General features: G+C 30.6%; 2 protein-coding genes across 5 annotated transcripts in view; one reads left to right on the top strand and one right to left on the bottom strand.

Annotated features, from left to right (window-relative positions):
- The window catches only part of LOC114327219 (calcium uptake protein 1 homolog, mitochondrial), a 137,011-nt gene extending 130,272 nt beyond the window's left edge, over positions 1–6,739 (bottom strand). For all 4 annotated transcript variants that reach the window (XM_028275758.2, XM_028275760.2, XM_028275757.2 and 1 more), the window contains exon 1: positions 6,152–6,739. In XM_028275758.2, coding sequence (XP_028131559.1) covers positions 6,152–6,387 — 236 coding nt within the window. In that variant the 5' untranslated portion in view covers positions 6,388–6,739. The remainder of the gene's footprint in view (positions 1–6,151) is intronic.
- Positions 6,740–9,073: 2,334 nt separating this feature from the next.
- The window catches only part of LOC114327227 (dnaJ homolog subfamily C member 10-like), a 73,883-nt gene continuing 66,475 nt past the window's right edge, over positions 9,074–16,481 (top strand). Inside the window, exons 1-3 of the mRNA XM_050657218.1 lie at positions 9,074–9,310; positions 9,367–9,394; positions 16,212–16,371. Of these exons, the coding sequence (XP_050513175.1) occupies positions 9,378–9,394; positions 16,212–16,371 (177 nt within the window). The 5' untranslated portion in view covers positions 9,074–9,310; positions 9,367–9,377. The remainder of the gene's footprint in view (positions 9,311–9,366; positions 9,395–16,211; positions 16,372–16,481) is intronic.

Raw genomic sequence — 16,481 nt, 5'->3', positions numbered from 1 at the left:
AACAATAAAAAACAAAACCAAACAGGATATTCTTTACAAAAACTGATGTAAACCCTATATTATTAAATTTTTGCCCACTGCCGGCCATATTATATCACGTGATTTGGAATGGTCAATTATATACAATTTTGTTTACTTTGTTGGTGCAGAATGTACATGCACAACTATATGACGTCACTATGCGTTTTGGACCACCTGTTTCAATTTGAATTTTTAATCGTCTTTAGGGGCCAAACGAAAGACAAACAAAACTTTTTTTATCTTTGATACATGTTTTAAATTATGTTCTGTTGTGATTTATAACATTTTTTTCGAATTTAAAAATTTATGCAAGTTCCCTATTAGCAATAGAGTAGCGAAAACCGCATGTCGATACCTTTTTTCTATCTCGAGATATCTTAAGAAACGTGTAAATTTTAAACATAACTGTTACCGTCACCGGTAAACAGTTAAGGAAAAGTAGTGTGCTACGGAAAATACAAAGAAACATTTTCCAGATGTTAACGTATATAAATATAATTAATTAAAACAACAATAAGACAAACAACACAAAATATAACAAAGAAATAAATACAGCTACTTAGTGACGACCTAAATGTTCAAATTGTTGCCCATCATTTTCGATGCAAGCATTTACTACATTACTCGAGAAAACCTTTCGAGAGCAGAAATTGAGACTGCTGTTCAATCTACTCTAGAAAGAGTAAATGCTTGCATCGAAAATGATTGGCAACAATTTGAACATTTAGGTCATCACTAAATAATTGTTTTTATTTCTTTGTTATATTTTATAGTGTTGTTTGTCTTATTGTTGCTTTAATTAATAGGGCTTTTCAGCGCTTTTCATTTGTTTCGAGCCTCTGTCATAATATCGTATAATTCGTGTATAATATTAATGTACCATATATGACAGAGGTTTGAAAGAAATGAGAAGCGTTGGAAAGCCCTGTTATATACGTTGATATCTGGAAAATGTTCCTTTGTTTTTTTCCACAGCACACTACTTTTCCTTAACTTCATTTACCGGTGACAGTTACAGTTACGTTTTTAAATTTACACGTTTCGTAAGATATCTCAAGATAGAAGAAAGGTATCAACATGCGGTTTTCGCTATTCTGTTGCTAATTTAGTCTAATTTTGTAATATATGATTAAAAATGCATACTTGTATTTAATATTTTCCAAAGAAAACTAGATTTTTGAAAAAATTAAATAAAAGCCTCCTAGCTGGCATATTACTTAGTAAGCTGGTTCGAAATTATAACTTTTACATTGACGAACAAGAGCTGTTTTCAACAAGACCAAGTTTGCAAAATTCGATTAAGCAGAAGCGGACTTACAGGCATTCTTTCATAACAAGGTTCCCACTCACCCCCACCTCTTATTTGCAAGGGTAGACTTAAACTAGTGAAATTAAATATGCGCAGAATTTTATGAAGAATACGATGATCGGATTTCCAGTGCACTTTCATTGGGAAAATTTTGTAAAATTTAGATTTTTTAATTATTGATATTCAATTACGCCCTCTAGCGGTGAACCTACAATTATGAAAATAATTTCCAGGCTTTCCCCGAGACAACTTTTGTTATAAAATTTTTTTTTCTCAAAGCTGTACAATAAACGGTTCCTGAGATATGGCAGAGAGCCATTCTTATTGGGACACCCGGTACATACTTTAAATATGTTTTTAATTATAATATGTGGTTTGAGATAGTCTTCAGAAATATTTAGCATATTTCTGAACTCGCCACTAGCATTGTAATGGTAGGGGAGCCCAAGCGGGGATTTTTGCAGTTACTCGAGCTCGTCAGATTATCATATGGGGAGAAACCTGGTATAGTTTAAGTAACCAATACAGTGAAACGGGTCAGATTTGTAAGTCCTGCTAGTTCCCCTTTAATATAGTTCGGAGGCTGGTTGTTTTTTCTGGTGATTAAATATGTAATTAAAAATATTTATTTTTACTTAGATATACCGTTAAAGCAGGACATATCGTATGTGCTAAAATTAATTATTAATTAATTAATTATTCTTAAATTAAACAACATTTTACACTCCATTATCGAGCTTTAAATCACACACCTATACTCCAGTAAGACATACTACCACAAACCATACATACTCATAGACGTTTCACGACCATGTTAATCTTTCGGATCGAATTAACGCCATCTCTTGATTGGAATGGAAACTAAATTGACAAATTTTAGTTACGTAGGAATTTCAAATTATAAATTTTGCGGGATTTTTTATGAAATTTCGCAGAAAATTAAAACAACAGAAAGACAATTCAATGTTTTATTCAATATTTTAGTGAAAACTTCAAATATTCCAATTTGTTTTCAAAATGCTAAACACTACTGCCATGTGTCACGTGAAAGCACTGATGTGTAATATTGAGTTGAATGAAAATTTTTGAAAGAATCTTGTAGGATGATTGTTTAGATAAATATTACCTTATAATCTTTTACAAACCTCCAAAAATATATAGGCCCGAAATGTCGATGACACACTTGTCTATTAAAATAAACTGTTCCAGGATCTATTATATTGTTTTTTAAATGTGGAGAAACACAACACGGGATGATCAATGTAAACTAAAAATTCTACTCATTATAACAGAGAGGAAATTAATACGATTGATTAAAATTTTGATTAAACCTAATTAAAAACGTAACACCACTATAATAAAATAATTAAGCCACAAACTGTAAAATTAAAAGTAAATAACATGTAAATAACAAATTAATTTAATTGTCAACTGTCAGTTGTTAAATATGACAAGAGAATTGACTGACAGCGACATCTCTGGATTGGAATGGTAACTAACTTGCTGTCTTGACCTTGACAATTTACGTGAAACGTCTATGAGTATGTATGGTTTGTGCATACTACTGAACTAAAAGTTTTGTAAAACTTGTAAATGTCTGAGGGGACCGATTATGTGGGTGTGAAAAACAGATGTCATCAAAAGAACCGCCTTTTAAAACATCTTTGACAAAGAATACAAAATTTTGCCGATCTTAAAGCTGTTTCACAATATAAATTTCTCGAACTATACCCTGCAGATGTACCTCTACCATATATTGGCTCTTAACACAGGGGAGTTCATTAAGGGGGGCCCGAAAGAAAAAATCTATCGTTAAAAAAACTCGAAATTGTCAGATTAAGATAAGGTAAGTTAAGTACATGCAAAGAGTATATATTTCAAAAATCTGAGGATTTGAGCCGGGCGTAAGGAAATGGGTGAGTCCCAAAGTTTCACAACAAAAAGGCGAATATTTCGCGAAATGAATGACAGATCAAAAAACTAAAAAATATGTGCTCAATATTTTTTAAAAGTCTTTCGAATTATACCAAAAACTACTTTCCACGGTGAGGGGGGGGGGGATAAATTTAATATTTTAAATACAAACATCAGATCGAAAAACTGTAAAATACTTATTCAATATTTTTGAAAAATCTATCGAATGGCATCAAACGCGACCCCCATAGAGGTGGGGTGGGGGTTACTTTAAAATATTAAATAGGAGCCCCCATTTTTTATTACAGATTTGAATTCCTTATGTAAAAATAGGTACCTTTTATTCAAAACATTTTTTCGAATTATGGATAGATGGCGATATAATCGGAAAAACGATTGTTGGAAATGGAAAATTAAATTAAAAAATGGCAAGCGCCCACTAAAATGGGAAACTTTACTTAACTTTTTTTGGTTTTAGCACCTACTCTTCACAACCCAATAGGTCCCCATAACGCTCGAGTGACTGCACATTTAGCATACTTTGCTCCCCTACCATAATATGCTGTAGGTCAAAATAAAGAATACAAACATCTAACAATCTGAGCAATTGCTTACAAAAGTTATGTGATATCTTTAATTTTTTTTGTTAACACGTTCACTGTGCATGTCACTCATCAACAACATTAGGTTTCCCTCTCCAGTGCAGATGTCACCAATGAGTGACATGTGTTAACTTACATTACATTACAAAATAATTACACTTTTATAAAAAAGAGCTTTTTTATAATAAAACCTTTTTATTATTTATAGGAAAGAATATAAAATAATTTAACCATAAAATGCTTAAAATTCCAAAAATTACACTCTAATAAAAAAGTACTTTTTATAATATCACGGTTCTGTTATTGTATATAGGACAACACATGTTTGGAAAGAATAATTAACTTATAAAATATGAATTTTTAGTAGGTGTATTAACTGTTATTTATAATTATTATGATTCCAAAAATTACACTAGTATAAAATAGTAGTTTTTATAATAACATGGTTGTTTAAAATGGTATATATAATTTTAAGTATATAAACTTTTAATTATTTATTAAAACAATTAAAAAAAGATACGCAACAGCCAGGTTCCAACTGGGGACCTCTTGATCTGCAGTCTAATGCCACTGAGGCACCATCAATTTGTAGATATCGGTTTAATAACTCACTTTAAAATATCATTGCATTAGTCACATTTTTAAAATAGTTTGAAATTAAAAAAATCGATTTATCCATACAGTAGTGTGATTGGTCAGTGGGGTAAAAGCTTTGTAGATTCGTTATAGTAATAGATAGTAATAAAAGTTAATAACAAACATTGTAGCCAACTTTGATTACATATTGATAATCAGTAATCGTAAATTATTGTAAGTTTAAGGGCCGGTTGTTCGAACGCTAATCAAGAAGTTGATTATAATCAATCATTTATTGTAATCAATTTTCTTGATGGGAATCAAATCGCGACATGAAAAATACATGTAAAACACTAATCAGTTATTGATTGTAGGTAAAACAGTAATTAAAATATAGCCGCAGCTCTTAAATTATTAAAAATTGCTTATTATTATTATTGATTTGTAAGTAAAACAAGAAATTAACATCAGAAAGAGTTTAATTATGTTTTATTTTAAATTAAAACCAAAATAATAAAATAAATCAGTCAACATAACCTCAAAATACGACATCTGTCAGAAGTACGCTTAATCAAATATAATTGTAATTAAATATTTGATAATGATCAGTTTTGATTAGCGTTCGAACAACCGGCCCTTAGACAATTATTATTCAGTCATGGCTTACTTAAAATTTGGAAAGATTAAGACCCGTAATTATTAATAATTTTGCTCTGAAAAATGAAAATATCTCGAAAACTAATAAATTTACACATAGGGAATGTTATACAAAAATTATAGTATGGTAATGGTACTTTTCGATAATGATATAAAATACAGGGTGTTCTATTTAAAATTACTGAGAAAATAATGTACTTGTGTTTTGACTCACCCTGTATTCAATATAAAGAAAATCAGCAAAACAACCATTTATGAAAATTTTGACAATAAATAAAAAATATGACGTCAATAAACCATTGCCCTTGTGCTTGCTTTTATTTATACAGGTAGTTAAACTTGTTACGATTTTCATATTAAATTGGTTATAACTTTGTAAATATCCCGTAAAACATACCAAACCTTTATATTTTTGTATTCGAAAAGTTACGAAGATTTCGAATATAACATAAAATACAGGGTGTTCTATTTAAAAAAAAAACATAAGTTTTGTCTGCCACTATGTCATCGAACACCCTGTAACATTCTAACTAATTTTGTAATGTGAAGCTCACAGTTCGCAACAATTTTTGTTATTAAGTATTATCGCTATACATTACTATAACGGATCTACGGAGCTTCACCCCACTAATTATCTATCACCCTGTATAATAGCAGTTAAATATTGCATTGTTAGCTAGTTCTAAGCTATCCTGAAAATTTCAGGTGTCTAGGTAGCCTAGAACTATTTTTAAAATGGATTACAAAATTTGCGGAGTCCGTGACACCAACCAAGCCAAGTATATAAAAAGGTTTTAAAATAGTTCAGGTTCTGGAAGAAGTAGTTAACAAAATATACACCGCAAACATGTTAATAGAAGCAACCTGTTATAGAGCAGTCAAATTGCAGATTATTTGGTTTATTTCTTTAGCTAGAGTAACCTTACAGTTACAGTTAACTTTTGTTACTATGATTATTTGATCTGGATATATTTTAACAATTTAAGATGAAACAATAGCACTATTTTGTAATATAAAATATATCTAGGTCATTATTTTTTTTCCAATAAACTTAAATATAAAGAGTACTTACCAGACCCAATCTATCATAGGAATTAAACACATAGTAAATAAGAATGTGTAATAAATTTTTGTTATTGTAGGTTCTTTTTCCCGTTTGTGGCCAAAATCTTTATAATATCGTTTCTGGTCGTATTTAAAATCTTGTATATGTAAAATAGCAATTGTATTAGGAGCATTACGATAGGTTTGTAGACACGACCGATATCCAGCAGAACCAAAACGAGCCAGTAATTTTAGATAGCTCATTATTTATGATTTTTTGGAAAACTTAAAAATAGAAAGGGCACTTATTAGTTGCGGAAAACTTGGTGACAACTATTTTAGCATATTACAAAATTATACCGTTAACTATAGCAAGTATTATTTTTCTCTAATATTTTAAAAACCGTTCCATTTTATTATTTATTTAAGTTTCGACATTCAAATGGAAACTATATTATATTGAAAATGTCACAATGTCGTCAATGTCAAATAATGACAAACTTCTAACCTATCACTCTCAATTGTCAATAAACTTCTTCATTTTCAGATCTGTTTTTAAAACAAAATTTTTTTAAATAAATTTAACATAAAATAAATGATGTGTCTAGGTACACGCTAACGTGAGACGCAAATAAAAAAGTTAGGTACGTTGGTACGTACACGCGAATTCATCAAATCATCAAGCCAGTGACGTCATTATTTTAGCGTGCGCAGTGACTGTATATTTTAGTACACGCTATTTTAATATGTTTAGTGTTTGTTTGATAGAAAAATATTTGTTATGAAGGGAAAGGAAGCAAAACTATTCAGATTTTTCAAACTTAATTTTAATAAATCAATGTTCAGGTTAGCAAAATAAATATGTTAAGTATTTTCTATGGGAAATAAGCCACAATTTTACTAAAAAATGAATTTATTAACGTTTCGAAACCCAAATCGGGTTTCGTTGTCAAAATACAAAATACTATTAAAATAAACAAAAATGTTGTTGCTAAGTAAAAAATTCTTCTAATAATTTATTTAATCTGACTCATTTATATTGGCAATTCAGACGTATATTATACATTTTAAAGTAGAAGACTTTAAAATGATATCGCCAATATTTATGAGTTGCGTTCCTGGGACGACTTTACTAAAAGATAGTTCATTCGATTACATGAAATCAATCCCAACTCAAGAATATCCTTGAGTTGGGATTGATTTCATGTAATCGAATGAACTATCTTTTAGTAAAGTCGTCCCAGGAACGCAACTCATAAATATTGGCGATATCATTTTAAAGTCTTCTACTTTAAAATGTATAATATACGTCTGAATTGCCAATATAAATGAGTCAGATTAAATAAATTATTAGAAGAATTTTTTTACTTAGCAACAATATTTTTGTTTATTTTAATAGTATTTTGTATTTTGACAACGAAACCCGACTTGGGCTTCGAAACGTTAATAAATTCATTTTTTAGTAAAATTGTGGCTTATTTCCCATAGAAAATACTTAATTATAGTATTTTTACTACTACAAAAGCGATATTACGTAGGTCAAAATTTTTAACGTAGGAGAACTGTCAAAACATTAGAATGTGACTTTTCATTATTGCCATGTTTATTATAAACATGGCAAAAATGAAAAGTCACATTCTAACGTTTTGACAGTTCTCTTACGACAAAAATTTTGACCTACGTAATATCGCTTTTGTAGTAAAAATACTATATAAAAATGCCACAATTTAACTAAAAAAAAAGATTTTATTAACGTTTCGATGTCCAAATCGGATGTCGTTGTCAAAATACAAAAATTAGTCAGATTTAAATAAATTATTATTAGAAGAAATTTTTTACTAAGCAACAACAATTTTGTTTAATTTATTAATATTTTGTATTTTGACAACGACATCCGATTTGGACGTCGAAACGTTAATTTCGACGTCAAACGTCGCAACAACAATTTTGTTTGATTTATTAATATTTTGTATTTTGACAACGACAGCCGATTTGGACGACGAAACGTTAATAAAATCATTCTTTTAGTTAAATTGTGGCTTATTTCCCATTTAGAATAGTTAATAACAAAAATGACACAAGGAAATAGCTTCAGAACAAGTTAATTATTATTGTGAAAGCTTAAGGTCTTCCTTTTATTTCAATTTTGGGCGGTAATGCTATTTCACTTATAACTAAAAAAATATATATTCATTTATAGTCTCTTTTTTTCATACTGTTTTAAAATGTTGTTAAACTCATTAAAAGAACTAAATAATAATTGTTCACACTCCATAGTTAATTTAAAAAACACTAAACAAAAAAAAAAGAAATCTCTTTACTAATCAATATTGAAGTGTAAACACAACGCGATTAGACCAATTCTAACCGCAAGTTGACACTCGTGGTACTTTTACCAAAGCATACACGCGGCTCCAGTTAGCTTGTATGCAAAAAAATCATAGAGGTATATATTAACATAGAGGGAGCCTACCTTCCGCGCTTCCTGACGACAAGATCTCAGGGACTGGTTTGCTGCATCTCCTTCTAACACATTGTATCGAGAATCTATAATGACATTCAGTGTGAATATAGGCACGGAAGAGGAGGACAACTGTAGCAGCTTTACTATGCGTAAGAGTGAAACAGCACTAATCCAAATAAAAAAGATGGTGTGGTCACTTCGCTCTGAATGATACTCTCTCTATGCTAATATGTAACTCTATGAAAAAAATAGTAACGGTGCACGTCAAATAGTGACGTTCAGACGTCACTGACTTGATGACGTTTCGCGTGTACCTAACTTTTTTATTTGCGTACACGTTAGCGTGTACCTAGACACAGCGTAAAATAAATAAAAATAATTTGAAAAATATTTTAACCCATCCTTCTCTATTTTGTGGGAGTTATGTATATCATAATTCTATGAAATATTATATTAAATATTCTATTAAATAATGAAATTATGAAATAATTCTTTCTTTGGATATTTGATTCGAAATATGGATTGGTCATGATGGACTTCGATATTATCTTATACAGTTACTAATTACTATAAACAGCTGAGAATGACGTGGTTTTGATGTAAAACCTGCCATACGTGTACCGGTGTAAATTTTGCTTCTTTGCACGTGAAAAAATACAAAAGTTTTGTGTTATGATTTGAATATTGTAACATCTAATCTTAATTATTTTTTAAATAATAACGGTTAGTAAATATTGATAAGCAAAACCGGTTATTTAAATATTTGTTATTAATTTCAGGTGTATAAACAATGAATCAATATTTAGGGTAAGTTATTGGTTTTTGATGAATGTATTTGCATTATTTCCTATTATTCATATAGCATTTTTTAAATTTTATACGTTTTGATATTTTTAAATAAAGATGTGATTAAACAATGTTATGTGTATTAATCTTTACTATTGCTTAACTTAAGAACTATCTAGTTGTTACATAGTTTTTAAACGAGTGTAGGCGGTAGAAAGTAGTATAATTTTTATTGTTTGTAAAACTTGGCAAAGCAAATTTTAACTTCCGCTACATTATCCATAGTTTAAATAAAATCTACGATTTCATCACTGTGTTTTCTTATAAAATGTCATTAACCCTTTCCCCCTGGATTTTTGTTTTTTATCAAAAATAAATTCTCAGATAAGAATTTTAATTCTATTTTCGGGTATACCTAATATCACAAGAGAATGAGAATAAATTGAAAATAATGCAACAGTTTTTAAAAATTTATTGTCTGGCAATAGACACGAGAGCCCGCAGGGTTCGAGTGGCTATTGCCCAATGACAACAAATTTAAGTAAAAATGAAGCATTATTTTCTTATTTATTCTTACTGTCGTGTGATATTTGTAAGATTATTTTTTAATACGTATATTATGGATATTTTCTTAAATGTGACAGTTGTCAAAACTAGGAAACTGGTTGCCATTAAACAGAAACAATCTACTTAAAAAGTTCTATCGGTAATTTTCTACAGTAGATAATTCTCAGTATAATTTTAATCTGATTGGACAGAATTAAACAAGTGATCAAATATCTTACTATACGATTGGAAGTTAAAATCATTAAAAAATAATCACATAAAATATTGAAAAAAATCTAGCTATGAGGAAAACTTTTTTTTTGTGTGAATTTGATGGCCTTGGCTGAGCCAATTAGCCAGACATTTTATTTTAAGAACAAACAATTTTTTTTCAATCAGAGGAATTTCTTCTGTATTTCTAACTGTAAATATGTACATAACAAACTAACATACTACTATCTAAAAAATACACTGTTTTGGATGTAAATATTTTTTTGCTAAGATATAAACCCGATTCAACATCTCGGAGGTTTACATCTTCTTAGTTTTTTTCTCTTTTTTTTTGGTTTTTTTGTTTTTCTTTCTTTTTTTCTTGTTCTTTTTTATTAATTAGGAAAACTTTGATTGACAAAAAAATTTTTTATTAGGTGCTAAATATGGAACATCCTGCAACAATGTAATATTAAAGTCAAACTAGCTTGAAGCTACAGTATACACTATGCAGTATGAAACTGCAAAAAACTTGTGCATTTTGTGCACAATATGGTTTTCCTGTGCATCCTGGAAATTTGCATTTTGACCTAGTGCTCTCATCCCAATAGGGAAAATGATCAATCCCATCTTTACAGATGTCTTTTTGGTGTATTTTTTAGTGGGTCCCTTTTTTCATTTATACTCACACATCTGCTGAAGGCTACCACTTGATAGTCTTCCTACCAGTGGCAGCTGGTCAGAGGAGGCAAGGGAGGCTTAGCCTCCCCATAAATTTTTTACACATACTAGGTACACTGTTTTGTTTACTTTGCTATTTTGCTTCGCGTTAGAGATATCAGAAAAACTTATTTGAACAAGTTATTCCAAATAATATTCTAACCCCACATACCAAATTTCATCACAAAATTCGCACTTTTAGTTTTTTCATTATTTGTAGTCAGGATCCTAAAATCGCAGAGGAGGCTGCTGGCCGGAAAATCTCACTTGCTAATGCTCCGCGCATCCCAGCAGCGTTTAAGGATGGTTTAAGGAGACCCGGTCTCCTTAGAGCTGCATTCTCGCTTAACGCACATGCTGCCCGGAGATTGGGCAAGGGCGGCTAATCGGCCAGCAGCCTCCTCTGCGATTTTAGGATCCTGACTACAAATAATGAAAAAACTAAAAGTGCGAATTTTGTGATGAAATTTGGTATCTGGAATTAGAATAATATTTGGAACAACTTGTTCAAATAACTTTTTCCGATATCTGTAATGCAAAGCAAAATATCGGTAATTTACTGTGTTTTTGGGTTCTCAGTAGGCCGCTTTTAGAATTAAAAAAATTCAGTGGAGTATCTTAAAAAATGTGAACCTTCAACCTTTATGGACTGCAAAACTTCAAATCTGTATTTATTTTGATATGCATATCTACTTACAGAGATAGAATTGTTAACAAATAAACGACACAAACTTTGGTAATACACTTTTACAATTAGACTATTTCTAAAATGATATGATATGAAATTGTGAATTATGATGATATTATAAAATGTAAATAAAAAATGGTCAAAAAAATGGGGCCTTAAATTAGATTTGTTGGCGAATTTTTTTGCTAGTGCAAATTTGTCTAGATATTTTACAGTTAGGTATAGCCTCCCCTATTGTAAAAATCACGAGCCGCCACTGCTTCCTACTCTGTTCTGTTTAGTTGGCTATTGCTAGTTTGGTATCCAAAAGGGGCAAATCAAATTTCTTCGTACTTCTGGCTAATAACTAACTGCTGTAATATTAATGAAATGAAAAAATATCCGTAATCCTAATAAGGAGATCTGCACCTCCCATGTAGTTGTTGTGGATAAGAAGGAAAAGTATCATTTTAGGTGTACTTTCTTGTTTCAAAAATCTTCTTTTTTTTCTCCCTTTGGTTCATGTCCAGCATATGTTGACATTGTAGTAACGAATTTTTATTTTATTATCAAACCAGGACACTACACTGACATCCATATTGTCTATACAGGGTGTTTCATTAATAATTGTCCATATAATAACTGGAGAGACCTTAGCACAAAGTATGAAGATTTAACCTAAAACACTTAATAAAATGTGGTTCCTTACGGAGTTACAGGGTGTTTTATCTAAAAATTTAAAAACTATTTTTTCTCAGCATTTTAAAACTATTAGACGTATCCTTTTCATACTTGGCGGAACTACTATTACTATAGTGTGACTACTATACACCCTACTAAATTATGATAAACAAACGTTTCTAGCTACTACCAGAGGCGTACGATTGGGGATAGTAAATGGTTGACCCTTCTCAAATTCTACTCCACTGGAGGAATTACTATTTTAGTGCCATTTTTAGATTCTCCAATACTTTCTACGTAAATAATATACTCCTCATTGGTAACGATAAAGTCATTAGTTTTCGAGATATTTGAAGTTAAATATGAAACGGCACAGTTATTTTGATCAATTTATGATACTATGAACTATGATTCATATGATTAAAATTTAAAAATTATTTGTACCCAGTACTTTAAAACTATTTGGCGTATCATTATCATACTTGGCAGAAAGTGTAGGTACTGTACACCCTACTAAATTAAGATAAATAAACGTTTGTAGCTACTACCAGAGGCGTACGGCAGGGGATAGTGGCTGGTTGACCCTTCCCAAATTCTACGTCACTGACGAAATTGCTATTCTAGTGTAATTTTTTGATTTTTCAATACTTTTTATGTAAATAATATACTCTTCATTCGTAACGATAAAATGATTAGTTTTCGAGATATTTGAAATTAAAAATGAGGCGACACAATACATTAATCAAAATAAGCGTGTCGTTTCATTTTTAACTTCAAAGATCTCGAAATCGTTATCGTTACGAATGAAGAGTATATTAATTTCATAGAAAGTATTGGAGAATCCAAAAATTGAACTAAAATAGCAATTCCGCCAGTGGCGTAGAATTTGGAAAGGGTCAACCATTCACTTTCCCCCGTCGTACGTCTCTGGTAATAGACAGAAACGTTTGTTTAACATAATTTAGTAGTTTGTACAGTACCTATACTTCCTGCCAAGTATGAAAAGGGTACGTCGAATAGTTTTAAAATGCTGAACAAAAATAGTTTTTATATTTTTAGATAAAACACCCTGCAACTGAGTAAGGAACCACATTTTATTTAAGTGTTTTAGGTTAAATCTTCGTATTTTGTGCTAAGGTTTCTCCAGTTACTATATGGACAATTATTAATGAAACACCCTGTATTGCCTATTTTCTCTACCATATAACCTCTGCTGTGTTTCTTCATTTTTCTTAGTTTGCATTACAACTCCAGGAACATGATTTATTCTTACTGTTCCCAAAGGTAAAATGTCCCCTTTGGTCAGATATATCAAAAGAAGTATGTTGGTGAAATACCAGTAAAAACAAAACAACTTGTACTGTTGATGTTTTGGTATCGAATCTGCTAATTTGACAACCATGTTACTGCTCATACTAAGATTTGGTGCTCCTGGAGGTACAATATTACTTTGGGAACCAGCAAACCAATCAAAGTCATAGCTGAATCCCGAAATACCACTCAGCAGAAAGTTTTTGAAGCTCTACTTATGTGGTTTTTTTGGGTTATACCAGAGGTCGGCAAAGTGCGGCTCCGGAGCCGCATGTGGCTCTTTGGCTCCTTAGGAGCGGCTCTGGCACAAATATCCACGAAAAGCGCAATATTTTCAGTTAAAAAATACTTCGTAGAAAAAAAATATTACCTACATCTTATTTTGATAAATTAGCTTTTATCAAACTTACAAACTTTAACATTTGTCAAAATTCCTTTTAATGCTACGATAACAGAGTTGAAATTTTGTTCTTTTAACATTTGCATTAATAGCTTTGAAATATGTATTTAAGAACAAGAAGGTATGACCCTCTAAATTCGAACATCTTCGTGTTGAATTGGAAATATCGGAGAAGAAAAAAATGTTCACAACACAAGTGGTCTGCTTTGAATGACCTGGAGAAGGAAGACATGACCATTTTCAACGCTTGGGATAGTATTCCTGATTCTTATGATCAGCTGAAAAAGATCACGTTTGTTGTTCTTTCCCTTTTTGGTTCTACATATAAACATTTAAAAAATGGATTTTGCGCCAAAATTTTTGTAAAAGGACAGTGTTGTAGGAAATAAAACCTTACAAAACGAAAGAAAACAGAAATTTCTACGATGATTAGAAACGGCCAAAAAAACGAAAAAAAAAACAGTTTTTAATTTTTTGGGGGTAATGGATGGGACTAGGTAGTAGGGCTTTAATTTTATTTCGTGTAATAAAAGTTTGCTGAACAAGCAGATTTGGCTCCTAATTTTTTTTTAATTGTTGTAATGCTTATATTTGGCTCTTTGGCTAAAAAGTTTGCCGACCACTGGGTTATACTAACTAACTGCTCGGTGACCAATATTGGAAATCAATAGTGTCTTGGTGATGGTAGTTGAACTAATGACATATTATAATAAATAGTCAATCCTATAATTTGTTCTATTTCGTATTTTTTTTATATTAGCTGGTTTATCTGTGAAATTTTATTGTTCTGTGATCTGCTCTATAAGACAACCCGGAAAGAGAAACTTAAAAAGTTGGACTGGAGTTGCTAATTGAATGTTATGTTGGAACATCGTTGTAAACACCAAAATTAGATTTAGTCGACACATTGAATAAAACATGTTATAATTGATCATTTTGAAAAAAAGAATCTTTATGATCTTGATATGATAGACTATAGGACTTTAGGATGCATAAAGAAAAGTCTCGTAATATGCTCACAGTCAGCAGTACATTATTTTGCGCATACAGAACGTTGTTCCATGGAAAACCCACATATGAAACTATTGGCAGTTACAACGTTGTTCCAGCATATCATTCAGTTTTGTCAAATCGAGGATGATAAATTTTCAGAACCAGTAAATTTTGTTTCATTTTCTCATCATCTCAGAATACCATTCACCCAATTATGAGATTTCTTAACAAAAATTGAGTTAAAATATTAAACAAATTTTTTTTTTGGTTTGTTCCATTCATGGTACATAATGCGGTAAAGGGTTCAATAATTTTAATCCAGGCATATTAAATGCATTAAGTCATATATGTAAACTTCATCAGACTACTTCTGTATTCATAATTATTGACACAGTAAACAATAAAATATTATTTACAATATGTTTTTTGATACATAGTTTAGTCAGTGAGGGTATTTGGCTTCGAATTTCATCCTAATGCATCAATTTACAGGATATTTTCATAGTAATTAGGGAATAGCCTAAGGAACAAAGTTTACCCTATTCTAAAATATGCCTTATCTTGGAGGTGGTCCCCACCCCTTCCCTGGGGAAGAAATTTGTTTGCTCAAAATAACCTCAGAAGTCCTAATTCTAAGTAAAAAATGTACTATACAATTTTTTTTGAAAACTCAATACTTTTTAAGGTATTCGTGATTAAAAATTTTCCATTTTCATTGAAAAATTTGACACTTTTTCGGACGGGTTTTCTGTTAATGAATTAAAAACTATGCATCTAACGAAAAAAAAAAAGTATAAGAAACATTTTTTAGTTTATGAAAAAACAAAGAGATTAGTTTTTTCAGAAATCTTCTAGTTCAACACAATGCGAGATATGGTAGGTGAAAGGACTTTTTTGTGTATGCTCGAAATCTGTCTCTTTTTCTGATTTGAGAAAATTCTAAAACAAAAAAAAAATGCTTCAGTACAAAATTGTAGGAGTTTTTTGACAAAAATTTTGATTTTTCCATTACTAAGCATAAAAACTGTCACAGATATCACAAATCTAAGTTGAGCTGATAGCACAAGTATCGCCTTTCTTGCGCCACCCTTTACCTTTTAAAAAATCTTTTTCTTTAATTTTGAACTTTGTTGGGGAGGGGGAATTTCTTCTATTCCCTCCTTCCGTAGTATACAACTATTTGGGAATAAACCACTTATTTTTATCTTTCAGTATCCAGATAAGAAGTTTTTTTTACAATTGGTAAATTTAAGAGTTGAAGACTGAAAAATCACATAAATTTATTTCACATATTTTTTTTTTATTTTTAGGTGGTTTTTACTGTTCTGTACATTTATTTTAATTAGTATCTCAGCAGCTGAAGAAAATGATTATTACAAATTGCTAGGAATTAATAGAGATGCTACTGTTAAAGAAATTAGAAAGGCATTTAAAACACTGGCTGTGAAATTGCATCCTGACAAAAATAAGGTAAGAAAATCTAGAAATATTTGTAGTACATTTTTTCACGGTTTTTGCTGTGAATTTTAAAGAACCACATGGATTGACATGAAATTTGGTATACGCATAGCTAACATGTC

Source organism: Diabrotica virgifera, chromosome 1 (genome assembly GCF_917563875.1).
Source record: "Diabrotica virgifera virgifera chromosome 1, PGI_DIABVI_V3a".
NCBI lineage: Eukaryota > Metazoa > Arthropoda > Insecta > Coleoptera > Chrysomelidae > Diabrotica > Diabrotica virgifera.
This window is presented reverse-complemented; position numbering and strand designations above follow the sequence as displayed.